We start from the raw sequence: 24,784 nt of genomic DNA, 5'->3' as shown, positions 1-24,784 counted from the left end.
GTTTTCCAAGTAAACAGATTGTCAAAACAAGTTAAAAATATTGTTTTGCGATCCACTGCCTAGCATTCAGGTGCCATCTGCTGTGCTGCCAGTGGCTGTTAACAACGCAGCGGATCGGGCCATTGGCTTAGCAGTGGTCATGATGAAATTGGTGATGCAGGAGAAGGTGACACACTACTGCCATTTGTTGAGTCTTCCAGCGTTGCTGCAAGTAACATTTTACTAGTTACATCATCACTCAAACTTTCACTTTCATTTTCACTTGCACTGTATGTGTTGCATGCTCGGAACCTATTTTGCAAACTTGCCTGATTCCTACAGAAATATTTGCTGTACAGTTAATAGCAAATGGCATCTATCATGCTATTCACAATTTCCCACAAACCTGGGTCTTTATAACTACTATGTTTAATCAATATTTTGGTATTGTCTCTGATCAATGTGGATTGTAGAATGGACAGCAGAATACAGTTTGATCTGGGAGAATGAACCATTTGGCTTTGACTTACTTCTGACTGTCAGTCTTGGATTTTTGACTCATTGACCAAGATAATGGATGAGACTTGTTGCAACTTCAATCTGTACTAGATGTTTGTGAATATTTTATAGACAAACCAACTACTATCAGACTAGTTCCAGTCGCTTTGCCATGTTTCACATACCAGTGCCTCAGCTGGAATTTTGTGCAAATTTGTTTAGACAATACCTATATCTTGCTCTTCTTGAGTTATTTTCTAGTATCAAGATATAGTTGAGGCAGTGTCTATTGGAAATTAATCTAAAAAGTAGGACAGTGAGTACTGTGGTGGATCCACATGTTTCAGTAAGCATTGTGAGTTAACCATTCAGCCCTCTGTATGATACTGAGCATGGCAGAGATGATGCATTTAAGCACTGCCTGTGAAGCTTGGTGACTGCTATAAATAAGACATTGTCATAGGTTCTGATTGTCAGCAGTTGTATTCTGTTGGTAGCACTCCTGTTACTATTACCTTATGCATCACTTTGGCTGCATTGATAATGTGCTGCTCGGTGATTATTTTTTTGTGTAGATGAACCCAATGATATGTACATTTGCCTGCCTAAGAATAAGGGGAACCTTATCTATATTTATTCTTTGGTAGCATTTATGTTGTGTTGTTTACAGATACTGACAGTTAATTGTCTATTCAGTACAGCTGCTGCATTCAACCAATATCTGTACTTGCCTTCTGTTCTACCAGCAAGTCACCTGCTTATGCTCATCCATAAATGTGCATATGGGTTTCAGTGCATATATCCCAAAAAATTTGGGACACAAGTCATCTCCTGTGGGTAACCTTTGGTGTAATGCATGTGATAGCCATATTATCCCTTGTGGTCTAGTGGCTCCATATCACGGGATCCCGGGTTCAATTTCAGGTCATGTTGGGGAGTGGGTGTTTGTGTTGCCTTCATCATCATCATTCATGACAGTGGCTAGATTGTAATGTGTAAAAAGTGGACTGTGTAAAAATTGGGACTTTGTACGGGCGCTGATGACCCCGCAGTTGAGTGCCCCAGAAACCAAATCTTAGACACCAAAGTACAATGCTTTGGTACTCTGGAGGTGCACAAATATGGCCGGAGGTGCCTGCAGTGTTGACCATTTGTTCCAACTGAATCTTTCAGGCTAAATTACGTACTAATGAGAGACCAAAAGGCATTTGGATCAATCGATTTTTGAAATTTTCTGAACATGTCTACTATTGTAAAGCAAAATCGATGCACATTCTGTGAGCATTTCCGTAAAGTGTGAGTCATAAAGATGGAAAAATAATGTTATTCTTTTCTAATTTAAAAAACCTTTACTAACAATCTCAAACACTGGAAAATTCAGGATGGAATAATTACTATATTGTCAAAAAGATAGATAGCTACTCGCCATACAGAGGAGTTGACAAGTCACAGACAGACACAATAAAAGACTTCTAAACAAGTAAGCTTCAGAAACACACACACACACACACACACACACACACACACGACGACGACTCTCTCTGGCTGCTGAGGTCAGACTTGTCTGTGGCAATTAAAAAATATTTGCAATGAAAACTGGATTTTTGTTAGCAGTAAGTAATTAGAAATAAGAAGACCCAATTTTTCGCAGAAATGACAGATACTTGTTAATAAGCATGTATTTGACTAATTTTGTATGTAAATGACATAGGTATTTAAAATGAACACAAAAAAGAAAAAAATGACTTAAATGAATTGTGAACTTGTGATACAGAATTACCAGTCTTGAGCGCTACCAACTTTTTTCCATCTTCATGCAGTTTACGTTTCACAGAAGTGCTTGTAGATCATGCACCTTTGCATAGGAATGTCTCGCCCAGGATCGAACCCAGGCCCCTTCCCTGCAGGTAAGTATTCTACCACAGGGTCATGCTGTCTGTCAAAAAAGTGACAATGCCTTAGGGTATTAAAGACATTCAGAAAACTACAAAGTCGATTTTCTCAATAATTATTGAGAGCTGTATGGGACACCTTTGCAGATTGGTATGTGGTTCCCCTGTAAGCAGAGCACTAGTGTTATCAAGGAAAATTTGCACCAGTTAAGGCCCTAAAACTCTCTGCATCCCTGAAATAGAACATACAATGATGTTCCTAAACCAATCCTTGCAGTAATAAGCCATATAGGGATATAGTACTTAAAATCTTCTAGGGACCCAACTTCAGACTTCTTAATGGAGTTTTGTAACATTTTGCAATCCTTTTTGGTTTTAGGCAGTCATTGTATAGTTCCACAAAAAGTATATTACTAATTCAAAACTTAGAGAAGAATGCTGACACAACTGTTTGACACACAAGCATCTTCAAAATTTACTGTTAGTCTATGATGATATGTCTCATCTGTGCAGTGTTGCAGTGTATATCGGCGAGGGACTTACCTAGTAGAAATTTTGCTTTTTCATCTCCATTCTTGACTTGTACTTCCAGCCTGTACAACAGTTGGCGAAATCATTGGCATATTAATCATTCCCAATAAAAGTTGCATGATCCACATCAAATATCTAGTGCAGCCTGCAAACAAAGGTAATTCTCACAGTGCTCCTACTGTACCTTGAATGTTACATTGTTGGGGTCTTCAGTCCGATGACTGGTTTGATTCAGCTGTTTGTGCTAGTTTACGCTGTGTGAGCCTCTTCATCTCTTTGTAACTACTGAAATGTTTCCTAGATTATCTCTGTGACGTGTTTTGTGGAGTAGTGCAGTATGTTAGTAGTTGGGTAGACTGCTAATGCCAAAATGCCTTCTTTTCGTTGTCCATGTGTAAACTTAGAAAAGAAATTTATAAAAAGAATAAACACTCTCTCTCTCTCTCTCTCTCTCTCTCTCTCTCTCTCTCTCTCTCTCTCTCTCACTCTCTCACTCTCACTCACACCGCCTCCCTGTCCGCCCTCCCATCCTCTACAAATCGGCATTGAGTTATACTGTGTGTGCTGCATATTGTTTTGCTTCTCCTTTTGACATGCACTAAAAACCTGATAAGAGGTCTGCACACTAGTAAATGAAAGAATTTTCTTCTTAGAAACCACATATAACATAACAGCTTTTTCCACACAGGAAATCCTTCAAACTGTTCTCAATCTGCTTGACAAGTACATTTCAACATCATTTGCAATGAACCCAGTTAAAATACATAGCAGCCCTAATCTCATCCTCTTTTTTTTTTCTGTGACTTTCTTGTGCAATGTCATGGGCATTATATTCTGTGAAGGCTGGTGCAACTCTGAGGCTTGGAGGAAACATTAAGAGCAGCAAGTATGGGCAAATGCAAGCCACTGTTGCCCCATCTAGTAGCAACACAGTCTCCCTTACCATCCAGTCAGCATGTGCATACAGATAAAATTCAAAGTTCAGCATGCATGTCGAACTTCAAGTGACATTAAATAAAAGCATTTCAGTAATCGACACTTGTAATTCGTAAATCCTAAATACCTTATGCAACACATCACTTTAACAGAGTTGTATGTTACACTATACTACACCACCTTTCATCCATTTGAACCTGTGTATTCAAGACTTGACCTCCCTTTATTCAGTTTTTACCATCCACACTTTCTTCAATTACCAAATTGATGATTCTATGAAGCCTTAGGACTGGCTTCTCCGATGTTGCCCCATAGGCTGCGGGCACTTTTTAGCTCGTCTTCAGGCAGATGCAGCTAGTATAGCCCCTGATGCCTGTATTATGTCTATGCACATGTGCAAGTTACTTGGCCACCCTCGCCCACATGCACTCAACCGTTGCAATACATTTGTCTATGATATGACCCAGTTGCCTGACTGCCCACACATCAGCTGTTTGGCCACCCGTGCTTGTGTATCTGCAGCTGCCCACAGATGAGCACTTGAACTGGATCAGCTGCTGTAGGATATTTCCTATCAACCAGTCCCTCATTATTATTATTATTATTATTATTATTATTATTATTATTATTAATTTTTTTTTTTTTTTTTTTTTTTTTTTTTTTTTTTTTTTTTTTTTTTTTTTTTTAAAAAAAAGTCAAGTTGTGCTACAAATCCCTCCCCCTTCTCCCGATTATATTCAGCACCACATATTGCTTATCCCATCTAAACTTCGACATTTGTATGCAACACCTTATTTCAAAAGCTTATATTATCTTCTTTTCTAAACCGTTTATCACGTGTGTTTCACTTCAACATAGGGCAACATTCCAGATAAATATCTTCAGAAAATACTTCCTAACACTTAACTTTGTATTTGATGTTTGTTTTGTCAGTTGTTTTGCTGCCCAAATAGCAAAACTTGTCTATTGCTTTTAGTGTCTCATTTCGTGATCTAATTCCTTCAGAATTGTTCGATATAATTAGAGTGCATTCCAATAGTGTTGTTTCAGTTTTCTTGATATTCATTTTGTAACCTTGTTTCAAATCACTAGCCATTCTGTTCAACTGCTCTTGCAAGTTGTTTATCACTGTGGTTTACTGATAACATTATAATTCTGTCAGAGTTTTTCTACCAAATTAATCCTTTCTCCTTTACTACTTGCTCAATGTACATACAGATTGAATCAGATTGAATAATACTGGAACATGCCGCAATCCTGTCCCACTCGCTGCTCAACCATTGCTTCCCTGATGTGTCATTACACCCTTAAAACTATAGTTTTTTTTCCCAGCAGGCCGTAGATAATCTTTAGTTGTCTATATTTTGTCCCTATTACCTTCAGAATTTCAGAGTGTGATTCACTCAATATTATCAAAAGCTTTCTCTAAAATTGTAAATGCAGGCTTACCTTTCAACTAATCTTAAGCGTCAGCACTGCCTCGTATGTTCCTGCACTGATATGGAACCCAAACTGATCTTTCCAGAGATCAGCTTCTACCAATGTTTGTATTCTTCTGTAAACAGTTAGTGTCAGCCTTTTAGTACCCTGAATACTCCTGCTTTAAAGGCAGCTTTCTGTTCATAGTGGTGCTGCAACAGAATGTTCCATTCCTGGGGATATAAGCAACAGCAAAATTGTGAGGCTGGCCAACATCTGAATCAGACATCTATTTGTAGTTTCACACATACCTGCTTAGCCACAAAACCATTTATTTTATTTTAATTTATACTTAACACTTTCACGAATTCATCTGGCATATAAAATGCACACTCTGATTGTAATGCACACTTATTTGTATGATTCTGTTGTTTTTAACATATAATTGCCATAAAGCAACTGCAGCTGTTATGATTTACAGTGTCCAAATTTCCGTTTACATTTGTATGAAAACACGTATTTGATGATTGAGAGTAATTTGGTTACTAGTTGGTATAGATTGTGTGCCTACATATTTGTCATGCAACTCGTGGTTTGCTTTTGATACTAATTACTAATTTCTAGTTTTACTTGCAATGTGTATTGCTAATTCTTTAATGACATTACCTGTAATGTGTTATTGCAGTGATAATAAATTTCTAAGAGATGAGTCAAAGTACATTTATTTTTTATCTAATTTGCCACACAAAAATCTCTTTGTCGAAATATACTTTCCATACTTCAGTGTAGTATATACCAACCAAATATTTTATTTTTTTAACCCATTTTGTGACATATCTTCTTATGTTTTGAGTTAACGTGTTGGACCTGAAAGTACTATGTAATTTAGCTACTTAGTATGTGGCTGTTACTTATATCTTTTCTTCGTATATTTCTTTGAGGACATGTTCTATTTATTCCATAACTATAACTGTGGAAGCACCAAAGTGTTCAGGGGAGAACGCTTTAATACTAGAGAAATGTGGTCACAAAATCTCGACATCTTGTAAAACACTCCATTTTGCCTTTTGTTGTTAAAAATTATCATAATACCACAACGTGAACATTTGTGATGCCAATTATTTTACTATTGGGTGCAGCCCAAAAATAAGTTAATGTTGTTTCAAATTTTTAAAAAAATGCTAGTATAACTGTGAACTATATGGTTTCATTTTTACCCAGAAATTAGCTCCGACTTGGGAGGAACTTGCCAAGTCTCTGGAACATGACACATCTGTTGTAATTTCAAAAATTGACTGTACAGCCCATAGATCTGTGTGCAATGATTTTGAGATCAAAGGGTATCCAACCTTACTATGGATTGAGGATGGAAAGAAGGTAGGTTCTGATATTATTAGTAAATATTAGTAGTGTGCATTTTAGTTTTTCATAAGTTAAACCATTTTCCTCATTTTCAAAACAATGACCTATTTCAACGTATAGGGCAAATCACCATTATGCGCCAGCAGCTGATAAAAGAGCAATTATATAAAGTCTGATATTTATAGAAACAGAAAAATATATATGGGTCTCTAGCTTTCAGATTTTTAATGCAGTTTCTTCATAGAAGAAAGTGAAAGATTAGAAGTAAGAGGTAACACTAAGGTAAGAAGATGTTGGAGTTAACCAAAATTGAATTAGGAAACGTGTAAGTTGAAGAAAGGTGTAAAAAATGTTAACAAAAACAGGTACCAACACTGTCACCAATTCATCAAAATGAATTGTAGGGCAGAAATATAAAACGATACAGAAGAATTGAGAAAGCTTTTTTTTTGGGGGGGGGGGGGGGGGGGGTTGGTGATGAAGAGTCAAAATTTTGGAGGAAGAAAAAAAATGATTAAGTTTTGGAGTGAGAGGAAGGAATATCACATAGAAAGAAAAGGGGGTAAGGCTACTGAAAAATATGGAGAGGTAAAGAGATAGAGATGAAGTGGATAGTAGAGGCTGGGTGTTTGTTGGAGAAGCATTTTCCATCCCAAGAGTTGGAATGGGAGATCAAAATTTTCTGACCTATGAATATTAACATACCCAGCAACGAGACATTGGGTGTTACTTGTACAAACAATTTGTGTTGTAAAAACTGATTCTGATTGAGAATGTCAGTAGTAGGGTTCATGTGACATGCTTGTTCTCTTTAATTAGTCAGTTTTGTAAGGGTGTACAGACGTATGACCTTTCTAGTAGCAAATATTTAATTTGCAGGAGATATGTAGAGTTTTTATTGCACAGAAGTAATTTTCATGCACAATGAAAAGTGTAAATATTTACAGGGCTTGCATAAATGTTAATGTGGCAACTGACAATGACAAAACTGTAAACTGACACACACACACACACACACACACACACACACACACACACACACACACACACAGTTTCTGGCATAATGGTATAAGTCAGATTTTGACTAAAATGAGTTAAGCACTGTGTTACACAGTAGAAACAGCACTCTTTTGGAAGGCATGGTGGTGTATCTCTTTGTATGCACAATAGCGTCACAAATGGCACTGCAAATTGCATGTGTAATAATTTTTATAATACATGTTATGACAAAGTGAAGTAAGCCTGACATGCATCACAATGCCCTTCCAACACTGGGAAGTTCCCTTTTATTCATTTTTGTTATTGTTATTATTATTATTACTATTATTATTATTATTATTATGTAGGAACATTATCAAAACTGGTGTGAGGAAGTTTTTGAATTATAAGACAGACATATATTTCATACATCACTGCACATAATTATACTCAAGTATTGTTAATTTAAGGAGAAATTCATGGTACCCAGGTTGCCATAAGTTCTCGAACTCAGGGAATTTTAAATGTGCCAGGGAATTATTACTAAAAAAAAGGAAAAATCCCATTTTTGTCTCAGTAGATGAAATGATATGTTTACTGAGATGTCACGCATTGTCAATGGCTGGGAGCAGCTGAGCATCCGATACAATATTCTCGGAACCTTTTACATATTGTATCGTAATATCATATTGCTGTAGGAACAGCATCCATCACATTAACCTACTGTGCAACAGACGACTACTCCTTAGAAAGGATAGAGCTTAATGATCAGTACAAACATGGATTTCTGATCCCCATATTAGTGTTTGAAATTCCTGAATACTCCATACAATTGCCAATAGTTCTATATAATTTAATTCATGCTTAGTTAGACTACGGCTAGCAAAAGCTATGGTTTGGTGTGCTACATTGTTTAGATCCCACTCTCTTTGAAAAAGTTCTGCAGCAATACCGTATTCCGAAATTTTAAACGGTTTGCCCATAACCAGATGATGTAATATGGGTGATTCAACAAGCGCCCTTTTGATGTTTTCAAACACGTCATTTGCCCCATGATCCCAATTCCACGGCACACCCTTCCTTAATAAATGTAAAATTTTTGGATCATTCAGTTCTTGACCTCTTATGTACCGTCGATAGTATCTGGCCATTCCGAAAAATCCCTTCAACTGTCTTACATTTCTAGGATGTGCACATTGTTTAATTGCCTTGATGTGTTCAGGGTCTGGTCTAATTCCCTGCACCCCTACAATATGACCTAAAAACTTAAGCTCTTGACATGCAAAATATGATGTAGATAGCTTCACTGTAATACCTTTCTCTTTAAATCTTTTCAGAGTCTTACTCAAAGTTAGATAATGTTCTTCCCAAGAAGCTGATATTATGAGGATATCATCTACATATATTATTAAATCTTTCAATAAATCTCTCCCAAACGCTTCATTCAGCGCACACATAATTACGGATACAGAAGTATTAAGTCCAAAAGGCAGGCCATACATTGACATGATTTACCATCAAATAAGAATGCTGTATACTTTTTTGATTCTGGATGCAACCTAATTTGCCAATATCTCACAGTCAGGTCCATCGTGCTAATGGGTCTGTCTCTTTCTGTGTCTATATGCTTATTCAATGTCCACATGTCTAACACTAATCATACCCCACCTGTAGCTTTTTTCACCATGACCAAAGGGTTATTCATGATGCTGGAACTTCATTGTATTATATTGTTATCAATCATTTTGTTGATTTTCTCCCTAACTGCTCCTTTCAAACTTACCAGTATTGGATACAGCTTACAGAAGAATGGAGAGTAATCTTTGATTTTAAACTTACATACATAGTTGCTGATATTACGTGGATGATCGGAAAATAATACTTCATATTCCATTAGAATTTTATATAAATCTTGTTTTTGTTCACTGGTTAATATTATAGAGTCATTTACTTTGTCTTGTATGTCAGCTCATTGTGATACATGATCTACACTATCGACCTCTGGTGACAATTGTGCTGTAGCTGTTAATAGCAGACATTGATAGTTGTTTGTATATCAATGTAGCTGTCTGTCACAAATGTTATCCAGTATCTATTGTCTCCTTTTCCAAAACGTACAAGATTTTCCTCAAAATTTAAGATAACTTTAAATTCTAATAGCCAATCTAAACCATTCAGTACATCTCTGTTTATATTCTCTACTATTAACAGTGTTTGACATAATAAAATATTTCAAATGCTGCAGTTCTCTTGAGTTTCTTGTTTCACAACTTTACGTTTTGTTCCTGTTATACCAACTTTGTAAACTCCAGATACTGGTAACAGCGGTAAGTATTGTTTAGTCTGTAGTTAATTAAAGAATGTGCTAGATATGAGTGATACTTCACTCTCTGAGTCAATAAATATGTTAACTTCAGCAGTCTTCACGGTCCCTGCTATTATTGGTTGTGGATTACTGATAACTAAGTTTTGCCCTTGTAGTAGTAGTAGTAGTAGTAGTAGTAGTAGTAGTAGCCATTCTTTTGTAGGTCTTTTGTGCGTGAAATTAACATATTTATCATGAACCAGGCCTCCTAGTGTATCTCTGTGACCTGGGCCCTGGCCCTGGATCCAGATCGCACCATGTTTTCCTCATTATTAGTAACTACTGTTTGGTTACCTAATCAAGATATTACACGACCATTCTGGATTCCAGAATTACTTGGTACAAATTCCTGCCAAGTTACTGGACCAAGAGTCGAAGGCGAATTATTCTTTTGATAATAGTCATTGCAGTTCTGCTTATTATACTGGTGTATTTTCGCTATGTTGACTTCATGCTTTTTGAAATTATTTCCATACTTCTTTTCTAATTCGAATTTTCCCCTTGATGTAAAGTTTCATTACGGACTTTACTTAGGGCGTCTAGGGCGACGACGAAGGATAACAATTCTTCAACCATTTTCCAGCCACTACACAAGATGTCTTTTCTTGCATTGATGGGTAATCTTCTAATTAAAATTAGAACCAACCCTTCTTCCTCCATCAGCTTATCTAAATACTTCGCACGTGTTAGATGCCAGTCAGAATATTTACTCATGGTACCCCAAGTGTTATTGTAATATTTTGGGTCCCACAAACCTGATATTAACTTCTCCTGGGCACTTGCGGATCAATACTTCTCCTTAAATTTCTTTTGAAAATCTATCAAAGAGGAAAAGTTCTCAATATTTACTGTGCCCCACTTCTCATGGAAGGTAACCCATTGTAAATTCAATCCTTTTAGAGTCTTTCCAGTTTTTTGGCAAAGCTTCATTAAACCTTTTCAAGCAATGTGTCGGGTGCACATCTCCATCGGGCTTGAATACAGGGAATTGTCTCAATAACCCTGAATTTGCTCCCCATTGCAAATCAGTGACTACTTCACTAGTTAATACAACATTAGGTGAAGTTGTCAGCTTTTCCACTTTGTCCTGGATAAGTTTGAATTCTTTCCGCAAGTCATCTGTAACCTTTCAGGTATCTGAAAGTTCTGAAGAAACAGTAGGTGATACGTTCCAGGTGTTATTCTCTCGGTAACTCTTCTTTCTATAATTTCTTCGACTTGTTCTTCCAAACTACATACATTTATATCAGAGTTTGCTATTTTCTCTTTAAAGCTTCTTTCTACATTATCCACTCGTGTACTTACACCTGTAATTTGCAGTTGAATGACAGGCATTAACTCTCACTGCTTATCTACACTTTCTTTTAAAGTACTCAGTCCCTTCTTTACAGCATTAAATTTAACATTGCACACATTTTCGAAAGATCCTAATTTTTCATTGATTTCTGATTCTACATTATTGCATCTGCCCTCAATCTCAAATTCTAACTTTTTTTGATAACTCATGGAAATTATCTTTGTTTACTACTAAGGTCAGTGAATGTGCAGGGAATTAGTCAATTCATTCTTTAAATCTATCTTAAAGTTCTCTACTTTAGTATTTAAAGTGTCAAATTCAATCTTCAAATCTCCCATGCCATCACATAGATTACTAAATTCTCTACTTTGTGAATCTACCTTGGCACTTAACAATCCTAAAGTTTCATTCTGAACGTCCAATTTAGCATTTAAAATTGTACTCTGAGCATCTGATTTATCATTTAAAGTTGTACTGTGAGCACTTAGTTCCTTTCGTAAAGAAGCCATTTGAGCATTTGAAGCTGCACTTTGTGCTTTAATTAAATTTAATAACTCGGTTCAGTCTGGCATTTCTCTACTGACTCTCATAGCCATAGTCTCTTGAGTTTCTTCCATTTGCCGTATGTTATCCATATTCTTAGGAGCTTTAGATCTAGAAAGCATTCAAAAACTTCACTCTAAGTATAACAACTACACTAATACAACTCACTCAACAGTTTATCCAACTTTACACTCAAAAAATAAAGTACTGTTTTATGCTCACTCAGTGTAGAGTTTAGGCTCTGTCAGCAAGCGGATGTGGAATCAGCACCAGTGAGCAGCAACTGGTGCCGGTGGCGTCGGATGTAGGTTTCCGCACCAACGTTGGTGAGCGGATGTGGAAGCAGGTCAGCACCAATGAACAGCAACTGGTGCTGGCGGCGTCGGATGTTTTCTTCCATGTCTGCATCCTAGTGATGTGTGTGAGAGCAGTCTACTCCCCACACTGGATATTCTTAGTCAAATTGCTCGTGGCGTATCTGTTCTTAGTCTAATAAGTTGAGATCTTCTCTCTTTTCTTTTAACGTTATGACTTTCTTATGTCTTCCCTTTTGTTGTATTTACTAATTTTCCCCATTTGATTTTTAGTCTTAGTCCAGTTTCTCATAATGGTTCTCTCGCCTTGTTATACTCGGTTGCTATGGCAACACACAATATCTTCTTATCTCGTTTTTGTCTCAAAATTCCTGTTTTCTTCTGTCCTTTCACACAGGTCGCCAAGTTCTAACGCTTAGGATGAATTAAAGTGGTGAAGTATGTGTGTAAACTCCCACTTCTTTAACGATATGACTTACTTGAGTTTGTCAGTCAACTGCTGCAACCTCCTTTTCTCTTCTTCTCTGGAGTATAATTGCTAGGAACAGGAATCTCTCAAGACTCTTTCTACTTTAAAAATAAGCAGACATACGCAGTTTCTTTTGCTTCATTTAACGATGTATATTTCAACATCAAACTGTTACAAATCTCATTCTCCACATAAACAAACACTGTCAAGTAAGTCTCCTTGCATATCCAAAGGTTAGAAACAAAATTTATTTACACGTGAGAGAAAGTTGGCTTAAAAACCAAGCCCATTCTCATCCTGAATCTGAATACACATCTTATCCTCTCAGAGTCAAAGACAAACATAAATTAACAATATTCCAACAGTTTTTTTTTTCACTGCAATAATCAAAATTATAAAACAGCATGGAATAACACAGAAGTTCCGTGAGTCTGCAGTGTTATTTCATTAAACTTGCATGGCGCAACCGGCAAACACTTTTCAGTGCTGTTAAGACCGCCATGTCAACAGTCTTCTTACTACACGCTTCAGACTTGCACACACAGACAGGCGACACACAGTAGATAGGCTCTCTCACACTTGTGTTTAAAATATCATGTGTTCAAAATGGTAGAAGGCCGAGTGGTTCTAGAATTTACACGGAAATTCTCTAAGCACTACAGTGTCAGCAGATGTGAGGTGCCTTGATCATGACAGGATTGAGCCCAAACAAACTTAATGTGGACCAGATCATCACCATAGAGTGGCCATCATCATGAATTCTGTAGGAGGAGATTACAGTGATGATACAAACATTGAATCAGAGCCATCGTTGAATAATCTGCAATTCTTCCAGTCATCACAGGCAAAGAACTCATCCTCAACAGTGATGTGTTATGTCATATAGATAATAGTTCTTCAGCTGTCACAACTCCTCAAGAAAATAAACTTTGCGAAAGAAATGGAAATGTGTGCAGCAATGATGAATACAGCTGTGTTATGTATTACAAGTTACCTGCAACAAACTGTGTGTAAATCAAGGGACATTTTGCAATGTGAATGTACCAAATAAGACAGTGCAGCTATTAACACACTGACCTCATATGAGGGAGAGTGGAGTTCGGCCAACCTTATGTGGTTTTTCCTGTATCACTAAGGCAAATTCCGGGATGTTTCCTTAATCAAGGCCAGGGCTGACCACCTGCCCTATCCTCATAAAGCATGTTATGTATGTTGTGTGTTGTATACTTTGACCCATTGATTCCTTAACAAATCTTACATCATACTGAGATGATCATTGGATGAGTAAAGATAAATAAAATAAAGAAACAGTATGTGTCAGGTGTACACACCAGACGTTTCAGTTCACGACATTAACTTCATTGCAGATGCAACAGATTTCAGTGTCAATGATGCATTACATAGTAGAGCTCATTGAGTGATGTGAAGCCATATATGATGAAATAGTCACTAGTGAAAAATGATACCTGTGACATTGTGGAGAGACCAACAAATGAAAGGGTAATTGATTGCAGGACTGTTTTTGAGGAATAAATACAAAAGTGTTGGATTTTTGCTGAGAACAAAAGCAAGAATAGTTGCATGAATATTCAATCAATGGCCTAGAGTTGACTTTGTGGAAACAATTTCTCCGTTTGCCAGAATCGAATCATTTAGTTTACTCGTGACTGCATTTCTCAGTGGTGGAACTGGCACAGAAAAATCCACTGGACAGCTGGATTCACCGGTTGTATTTTCACAAAAAAATGAAAAATGTGGAAAACATAACTATGTGATCAAGAAGGCAAGTGACACGCCCCCAACAGTGAAACCCAGTGATAAAGCATGGGAACTTATAAAGGCCATTTATAGGATACACCAAGCTGGTTGACAGAAGAGTGGCAAGTTGAATGCAACCCTAATATCAGTTGGATTGCAACACCCCAAAAATGAGATCATGTGTGTCCGTAGAAAATGTAGGGAATCGTCCAGTCTTCCTACTCATTTATGTAGATGACATAATTACTTCAGCAGACTGAGAAAGGAAAAAACAAATCAAGGATTAGTTATCTGCGTGATTTGATGTTGAGGATATTGCTGCCATAAGGTGCTATCTGGGTATCAAGGTAAATCAGTCTGTTGACAAAATTACATCAAGTAAAAGTGACTGTATCAGAGAAGTCGTACACCAATTCAGACGCCATTGGTATTTGGAAGCAAGTTGTATTCAAAAGCTACAAATACAGAAGGTGGCTCTCATTATCCTTTCAGAGAAAAGATTGGAGCATTGATGTACATTGCCATTGGTGCTTGGCTCGACATGCTATGCAGTCAGTAAGCTAAGCCAGTACAATAACATCCTTAATTTTATTCACTGGCAAGTGGCTAAGCAAATCCTTCAATAACTGAAAACAGCTGTAGACACAAACTGACCTACACCAAGGATAAGAGAGGAGTCTTCAGTTTCACAGATGCTGACTGGGGGAATTCTGATGCTGATGGAAATCGTATACAGGCCCCAACTTCATCTTATATAGACCAGCAGTTTATGATGATCATGCAAGCAGAGACCTGTTGCTCAGTCATCAGCTGAAGCTGAGTACATAAGCCTCATGAAAGTAGCAAAAGAAGCAATTCACCAGTCTACATTCATGTAGGAGCAGGGGTTAGGGAAACTGTCATACATCATTGTGTTGAGTGACAGTCAGCTGAAAAGTTAGCACATAACCCAGTTTTTTTTTTTTAACTAAAAGACAAAGCACATTCATATAAAATATCCCTTCATATGTCAAGCTCTATAAAAGTATCTGCTGAAACTTGAATATTAGCCAACAGAAAATGTGACGGCAGATGTACTAATGAAGGCTCTTCCTGCACCAGTGCATGAGAAATGTGTTGAAGGGCTTGGATTTCAGTCCTAGAGCTACATACTTAAGACTCGATTTTTAATTTACAACTGTCTGTCAAAAAATTGAGGGTGTGTTTTGAAATTCAAATGTAACCATCATGTAATATCATTTATGTCCATACACATTTTCAAGTCTGTTGTTCTTAGATGTCTGTTATCCTCAATTGTTTGGTAATTATGTGTCATGTATGTGTTTTCAAAGCACATCCCAACAATTCCAATGGAACCCTCGTCATTTTGCAGAACCTTGAAAAAGGGATCCTTACGAATATGATAGAAATACGGAACCATACTCAAAATCGAAGATAAAAAATCTTGAATGAAAAATATGTGAATGACTTATTTGTTCACACGACTAATAAAGATTATAAGTAAATAATGTGTCTATATATAAAGATGCTGTGACTTACCAAACGAGAAAGTGCTGGTAGATAGACACAATAAAAAACGCACACACACACACATAAATTTCAAGCTTTCACAACCCAAGGTTGCTTCATCAGGAAAGAGGGAAAGACGGAAGGAATTGGGTTTTAAGGGAGAGGGTAAGGAGCCATTCCAATCCCGGGAGCGGAAAGACTTACCTCAGGGGGAAAAAAGGACAGGTATACGCTCGCGCTTTCCTGTGACACAGCTGGAGCACTGGTTGCAAAATTTGAGATATGTGCTGCACGATTGGCTATAGCTACAGTAATTTCATCGACAACTGCCAAGGGAGTGGGTTGCTTCCCTCTTCCTGGTGCACCAACTAATTAACCTCTTTCTTCAGAGTTCTTGATCATATTTTTTAGCCCATTTTTTGACATGGGCCCTCTTCACAGCTCTGTCTGTTGATGATATTCATGCAGTGCAGCACTGCTGTTGCTTCCATTCTGCTAAAACTACATTTCAAGCAGTGCCTAGTCTTACTTCTCAATAGCCATTGTGTTTTGTACTGGAAACTTCAACTTTCTTAACCCTTTACATCAACAAACACTTCACAAAAGAAATCCACATTGTCAAGCGAAAAACAGAATACTGATGTCAAAACAGGAAACATTTCACATTCTGGTGGTAGAAAGTGGAACTATTATTTGTTCACCATACAGTGCGAGTACACCTATTAATGAACATACCTACAATGTTTCAGTGTACTTCAATGTTTACAACACAGACTTGCAGCACTTGGAACACTTGTCAGTTTAATTATAACCACCCAGCACGTGCCATCTCATGAACTTCAAAAATTCATGTTAAGTATCAATGTAACAGTTTTCATAATGTTTACTTCATAGTTAAATACCTCGAAGTACGGCGAAGAACATACAGTTTACTTAATATCTACTGATACTGAAACTAAGAAACATTTGCATGGAAACTAAAAATAAAAAAAAGAATATGGTATTAAACTTGGGGATCTGCTGGTTGAAGTTTAGAAGTCACATGGAGTTTATGCTTTTTAGGACAGCTAGTTTTTAGTATATATTTTTTGAAAAATGCCATGCAGTATTTTTCTTCATAAATGTTGTCATTTTAGTGATTCTGCTCTCTACTTTTCAAGGTGGATAAATATCAGGGACCGAGAACGATTGAGGAACTGAAGGCATTTGTTTCAAAGATGGTTGGCTCAGATGCTTCCCAAGCAACAAGGAGTTCTGATGTACAAGACTCTTCTCCAGTTGTATCCTTCTCAGGAGAAAATTTTGAACATGGTATCGCTCGTGGACTAACATTTGTAAAATTTTTTGCCCCATGGTAAGTTTTGGTAGGCACTAAGATGTTTTGCTTATATATAAACCACAGTTTACCACTTATGGTGGCAGTTCATCTACTTTTTTTTCTCACAATTTAATTTGATTATGTGCTCTGTTGGGATTTAAGTAAATTTTGCAAGTGAGCCTTAGGAATATAAAAGATTTAAAAAAAGGTTTTTTTAAAATGTTGACGAAACTTCAGTAATTATATGTGATGATGGCTATCAGTACAGAAGCAAAACTAATTAGGTATTGATTTGTGGTTTGAAAATTATTTGTGTTGTGAGAGGCACTGCTTCACCAGAAAGTAAGTGAAAGAGGGGGGGGGGAGTGACTTTTGAGTGTGTGAATGATTCGTAGCTTGAGTTTACTAACTTGGACACACTGTTGTATGGGTAAGATTACTGTGTAATTTAGAATGCCAACAAATACACTGATTTATAATCTGATAGCAAATATTTTACAGTGGTGAATCTGTAAAATCAGTTCAAGATTTCAGTGAGTGGTTTGAGGGACTTCCTTGGTCAGAGAGGTGCTGTAGTTTATATAAGTTTAATGCTAATGTCCTTGAAACTATTGTTGGTTGTGCATGTTGTTTCTTCCTTAGTGTGAAACCTATATCTTAGATGAATGCTTAATGCCTTTCCTCTTGTGCTCTGCCAGGAAGAAGCCATTGAATTCGGTAGCCAACAACTTTGTGTTTGCTAATGTTCTGCAATGGTTTAGTTTTGTTCTAATGTTTTCAAAGTGACCTCATTGTCTCAATTTGGCCATCTGGTCACCTTGTACAGTGTCCAGATTTGCAGGGCATTCGGATGTGGCAGTGGTCAGATGGTGGACTGCGTGAGAATGTGAGGGCAGGAATATTCGCCAAGATTCCGTTCAGCCATTTCTAACCACCAAAAGGGAGTATTGTGTACCAAGCAGATGAATGCTTAATGCCTTTCCTCTTGTGCTCTGCCAGGAAGAAGCCATTGAATTCGGTAGCCAACAACTTTGTGTTTGCTAATGTTCTGCAGTGGTTTAGTTTTGTTCTAATGTTTTCAAAGTGACCTCATTGTCTCAATTTGGCCATCTGGTCACCTTGTACAGTGTCCAGATTTGCAGGGCATTCGGATGTGGCAGTGGTCAGATGGTGGACTGCTTGAGAATGTGAGGGCAGGCATACTCGCCAAGATTCCGTTCAGCCATTTCTAACCACCAAAAGGGAGTATTGTGTACCAAGCACATCACAACCGCTTCACATCTGTGCCTGCTATTCAAGAACAACTAACAGACTCCCTGCAACATTCCGTGTCATCCCACACCTCTGGCCAGTGACGGGCAGCAGCTGGACTAGGGGATTATTGTCCCGTGCATAGGCTACGGCTGCCATGAACACAACAACAAAAATAACTGCATTTGGAGTGGTGCCAGGACTGGGAGGCAAGGACTGTTGATAAATTGCATTGCATTGTGTTCAGTGATGAATCTTGGTTCTTCAGTATCCCAGATGACCATTGTTGGCGAGTATGGAATTGACCTGGGGAGAGGTCTCATTCTTCCAGTTTTTTTGGACAGGCACAGTGCAGCTACTGCTTGTGTCATGGTATGGCGAGCTATCAGGTATAATTTCAAGGCAGGACTAGTAACGGCTGAGGAAACTCTGATGGGACAACAGTAAGCCACAGACATTCTTCATCCTTGTGTTATCTCTCATGCAACCATATTATGATGCCAGAACAGTGCTCATCCACACATTGCCTGTGTCTCTGTGAATGATCTGCTTGATCTTTAGGTACTCTTGTGACCCACTAGATACCCCGATAGGACATGTAAGCCCAGTGCAGAAATCAACTTTGTCCCAATGCTAGTGTCCTAGATAGCGAAGACCAATTAAGCCGTTATGGGCCAACTTGCCTCCGAAGAGGACACAGTGGCATTATGACACCCTTCCCAATTGAATAGTGCATGCATCCAAGTCCGAGGGGGTGTAACATGATACTGATAAGTGGGCTCTTACTGCCAAGTTCTTTGTAAATTTGACTCATTACACTCACTATAAGTGTGATTATGAGTCTAACAGTAATGGACACTGCAAGATTTGTCTTCTTTGATATATTTTATCTCCCAAAAATATCCTCTGGAGAGACATTCATCCATGAACACAAAAGAACTTAATCAAGTACAGGGAGCAGGAAGCTATGAAGTGCAGAAATTTGTGAACTCATCATGTTAGTTGAGGTAATTCTCTTCAGTGGCAAGTTTTATATGCAATACAATACTATCCTTTGGATAGCAGCTTTGCAGACCTGCTTGTTGGAATATTTATACATAAACTAGAACAACAATTCTTCTAAACTGCTCCACAATTTGCATACAAAATTATTTATTATAAAATATATGTGGATAACACAATAATACTTTTAATGGCTCAAGAGAAGATCTTAGTAACCTAACAGATGAAATGAAGAGATGCATCCAAACTTCAAGTCCACAGTCGAACATCTGATAGGGAGGAATTGGTGATAGCTTTTGTGTTGTACATTGATGAAAAGGCTTTACAAATGGATCTCAATGAACAGTTAAGAGATTTACATTTGATAGCTAAAATCAATCCATAAAATCCTTAACAAACAAGCTGATCAACAGAGAATACTCTTCCAGAATTTTCAAGACATCATAGCACTAAAATACCTTAAAAAAAAAATATGTTGTTATTGTATCAATACATGGGTGACTAGTGGCTCAGAGGCAGGCAATCAGTTTGCTGGCTAGGAATGTGGGAGATAGAGGTGGAAGGTGCACAGGCTAGGCACGTGATGCATGGATGCCAGAGCCAGTCAGGAATGGTGCATGCTGAAAGTTATGGGGGAAGGTGAATTGGGAGGACATAGTACCATGGAGGGGGTGCGGGCAGAGTGTTACTAGGGACTGAGGCCAGGATAGTCCAGGAACAGATGATATTCTGCCTCACCTTTCCTACTAATCATAAAATATATTGTATCACATTTAAAAAAGTAAAAGTTTGCATATAACAAAAATATACCACTGAAACTGCTCTATACACATTTCAGCCAACACTTGCACACAAATATACAAGCTTATAAACCAATATTAGCCCTTTGATATGATACGAAAATTATATTTAGTCCCTACTGTAGATATATAGACCTTGTGATATCTTAGTAGCACGCATAAAAATGAAAATGCCCTATAAAGAATTAAAATATTTTTCAAGGTGGCAAACTAAATAACTTGCATAAAGGTAAAAATTACTATCAGGCAGTTAGGTTATTATATGTGAAATGCTGATCAATTTTAATGTAAGCAAAACTAACATAAATATACTCTCAAAACTGCGACTAACGAATTTAAGAATCTTTCAGCTATTAATCTGAGTGTTACTTGAAGAGGCACGCTTTGTAGTGTACTCGTAATGTGTTCTGTCACAGTACCCACAGCAGCTTGTATCCTAGCCTTCAGTTCGTTGACGTTAGCAACTGGTGTGATGAAGACTCTGTCCTTGATATAACCCCAGGAAAAAAAGTCAAGGGGCGTAATGTCTGGAGAGAGGAGTAATGTCCGGATCTGTGGATTGGAAGGAATGGTCCAACACACTGGCCACCCCGCTCTCCAGACATTACGCTCTTTTTTTTTGGGGGGGGGGGGGGGGGGGCCGCTATATCAAGATATCAAGGACAGTCTTCGTCGCACTAGTTGCTGACATCGACGAAATGAAGGCTACGATACAAGCTGCTGTGGGTACTGTGACAGAACATGTTACAAAACACCTGGTGGGAACTGTAATACTTCCTCAACCATTTCCGAGCTACCAAGTGAGCACACGATGAAGTTTACTAATGTAAGTGGTCTTAAAAAAACTGGTAAAACTAACCTATGTAACGGCATCAAATGTAACTTATTATGTCAAACAGTTATTCTGTTACAAATTTTTATAATCAGGGCAAGACTTTGTGCTCACCCTGTATATCTTGACTTTGTCCAGATATAAAATAACTTAAAATTAAATAATGCGAAGTCCAGGTTGGAATCCAAACAATTATGAAAAGAATAGATTGCTACTCATTGTAAAGATGACAAGTTGAGTTGCAGATTGGCACAACAAAAAGACCAAACCTTTCTTCAGAAATGGAAACACACACACACACACACGCGTGCAAGGATTAGGCAGCAGAGGACTATCAAATGCAGTGTTGGGGGGCTGCGGGGAATGGGGAGCAGAAGAGGAGAGGAGCAAAAAAGGAGAAAGAGTGAGTGGTCATGTTGGCAGAGAGCAGCTCACAAAATGGTTAAAATGGCTCTGAGCACTATGGGACTCAACATCTGAGGTCATCAGTCCCTTAGAACTTAGAATTACTTAAACCTAACTAACCTAAGGACATCACACACACCCATGCCCGAGGCAGGATTTGAACCTGCGACTGGAGCAGTCGCGCGGTTCCCGACTGAAGCGCCTAGAACTCTCAGCCACTGCGGCCGACTATCAGCTCGCAGTGAGGGTCAGGGGTCAGGATACATGAACTGGGAGGAGGTGATAGGACAGAGGGGACAGAATTTGTTGGGTGGAGGGTGTGAGGACAGTAGGTTACCATAGGTTAAGGCTGGGATGAATTTGGGATTGGAAAATGTATTGAAAGGATAACTCCCATCTGCACAGTTCAGAAAAGCTAGTGATGGAGGACAGGATCCGGGTGGCCTGGGTTGTAAAGTAGTCATTGAAATCAAGCTTGTTATGTTGAGCTGCATGTCATGCCACAGTGTGGTCCACTTTGTTCTAGGCCACAGTTTGGTGGCGGCCGTTCAGCCTGGCTGACAGCTGATTGGTAGTCATACCAGTATAAAAAGCTGTGCAACAGAGCTGGTAAACAACATGGTTGCTTTCATGTTTGGACTGTCCTGTGATATGGTAAGATAGTTCTGTGACAGGGCTGAAATAAGAAGTGCTGACTGAGTGGATTGGACAGGTCATTCACATGGGTCTTCCGCAGGAATATGATCCCTATGGCTTGGGGTTGGGAGTGGCATAGCAATGGACTAGGGTGTTATGGAGATTGGGCACGTGACAGAATGCTCTGAGGAGTGGAAAGGATCTTGGGTAAGATGTCCCTTATTTCAAGGCATGATAAAATCATAAAGCCCTGATGAAGGATGTGGTTCAGTAATTCCAGTGTAGGGTGGTATTGTGTGACAAAGGGGGGGGGGGGGCACTCTTTTGTAGGTGGCTCTTGTGGATGGCGGGAGGATAGGGGGGGGGGGCTTGAGAAGCAGTGTGGGGAAATGGCATGGGAAATTTGTTTGCAGAATAGGTCTGGAGGATAGTGCCTGTCTGTGAAGGCCTTCGTGAGACTTTAAGCATACCTGGAAAGGGAGTTCTTGTCATTGCAGATACTCTTTCCCTAGGTGGATGGACTGTGTGGGAGGAATTTTTTAGTGTGGAAGGGATAGCAGCTGTTAAAATGCAGCTTCTGTTGGAGGAGTTAATATGGACAGAAGTGTGGTTAGAGCTGTCAGAGAGGAGGTAGTCAACATCCAGGAAGGTGGCATGCTGGTTAAGGAAGACAGGTAAAGTGGATGGAAAACAAGGTGTTGAGATTGTGAGGTAGTGTGTATAAGATGTCTCGGCCCCGAGCCCAGATCACAAATACATCGTCAATGAATCTGAATCACACCATGGATGTAGGGTTTTGGCAGGCTAGGAAAGTGTCCTGTAGATAGCCTGTAAACAGATTGGCAAAGGAGGGTGCCATGTGGGTGTCATTGGCTGTGCCACAGATTTGTTTCTATGTCTTCCCTACAAAGGAGAAGTAATTGTGTGCTACGATAGAGTTTTAAGTTTTATAAGGAATGAGATAGTGGGTTTAGAGTCTGAAGGATGTTGGAAGAGGTAGTGTTCAGTAACAACAAGACTGTGGGCCTTAGGTATGTTGGTGTATGGGCAGGTGGCGTCAACAGTGACAGAATAAGATGTAGGAGGTAAAGGGGTGGGAATGGTTGAGAGTTGGTGAGGAAGTGGTTAGTATCTTTGATGTGGGAGGCTTGATTCCAGTCAGTTGATTGGAGGTGTTGGTCAATGAGGCCAGCAATTCTGTAAGTGGAAACGCAACCATAGTGGGGTGTGTATGATTCTTGGGTTGTGAATTAGGGAGCACAAAGGTGTGTATGCAAAGTTTCATAAGAGTTAGGAGGGAAATAGATTCAGAGGAGAGGTCCTGGGAAGGTCTTGAGGCTTTAAGCGGGAACTGGAGGTGATGTTGGATTTCTGGGATGGGATCACTCTGGCAAAGTGTTTACATGGAGGAGTCAGACATTTGGCAGAGGCTGATTATTGTGCTGCCACTGAAAGTATTTCAGCCCTCATTGATCATCATCTCCAACTAATTGCCTGAAATATAACCTCCCAAGTCAATGATAGCAACCATTTCCTTCACAGACTCTTTACCATTCCATTCCTTTACCTCCTGGATCGCTACTCGCCAATATTGACACCACTTTCCTATACACCTCCATCCCTCATGTCCAAGGTCTTGTCATTGTTCAACACTACCTCTGCCGACATCCTTCCAACTGCTGACTCACCACCTCATTCCCTTTGAAGAAAAGGAATACAAACAAATCCCCAGCACAGCCATGAGTACTTGCATGGCACCTTGCTATGCGAATCTGGTTTTGTGCCATAGAGAGGAAATCTTCCTAGCAGCCCAAAACCCCACATCCCTGGCCTGGTTGAACTTCACTGATATCATCTCCATTATCTGGACTGGAGGCCAAGAAGCCCTATCATTCTTTTACAACCTCAACACCTTGTCTCCCATCGACTTCGCCTGCTTTCTCCACTATCCTGGACGTTAACTTCCTCCTCGCTGATGGCTCCAGTCACAACGCTGTCCACATTAAAACCACCAACAGCACTTAAATTTTGATAGCTGCCATCCCTTCCACACCAAAAAATCCTCCCCATAGAACTTGGACACCTGGGACATTGTATCTGAAGTGACAAAACTTCCTTGCCCAGTATGCTGAAGGTCTCACGAAGGTCATCACAGACAGGCACTATCCCCAAGACCTAGTTCACAAACAGATTTCCCGAGTCATATCCCCACACACCCCAATCCTCCCATCACCCCCAAAAATAGCTGCAAAAGAGTGCTCCTTTTGTCACCTTATACCACCCCAGACTGAAACAATTGAATCATATCCTATGGCAGGACTATGATTATCTTTCATCATGCCCTGAAGTGAGGGACTTCCTACTCAATTACCTACCCACCTTTCCTAAAGTGGTGTTCCATTGCCCACACAATCTCCATTATATCCTAGTCCATCCCTATGCCACTTCTAATCCTAATCCCTTGCAACTGATATATCTTTGTGCAAGACCTGCCCAATCCACCCACCCAGCATGTCCTATCCTAGGTCTATTATAGGCATATTATACCCTAACAGAAGCCTAGCCACCTGTGAATGCAGCCATGTCATATACCAGCTCTGCTGCAATAATTGAATAGCTTTTTACATTGGTGTGACTACCAACCAGCTGTCCACCAGGATGAATGCGCACTGCTAAAAGTGTGACCAAGA

General features: G+C 39.0%; 1 protein-coding gene across 1 annotated transcript in view; it reads left to right on the top strand.

The window, feature by feature from the left end:
• LOC124711451 (thioredoxin domain-containing protein 5 homolog) overlaps window positions 1-24,784 on the top strand; it is a 119,788-nt gene that overhangs the window by 68,253 nt on the left and 26,751 nt on the right. The window contains exons 5-6 of the mRNA XM_047241540.1: window positions 6,477-6,632; window positions 17,011-17,204. Coding sequence (XP_047097496.1) covers window positions 6,477-6,632; window positions 17,011-17,204 — 350 coding nt within the window. The remainder of the gene's footprint in view (window positions 1-6,476; window positions 6,633-17,010; window positions 17,205-24,784) is intronic.

The sequence above is a fragment of the Schistocerca piceifrons genome, chromosome 1 (genome assembly GCF_021461385.2).
Source record: "Schistocerca piceifrons isolate TAMUIC-IGC-003096 chromosome 1, iqSchPice1.1, whole genome shotgun sequence".
NCBI classification, from domain to species: Eukaryota; Metazoa; Arthropoda; class Insecta; order Orthoptera; family Acrididae; genus Schistocerca; species Schistocerca piceifrons.
This window is presented reverse-complemented; position numbering and strand designations above follow the sequence as displayed.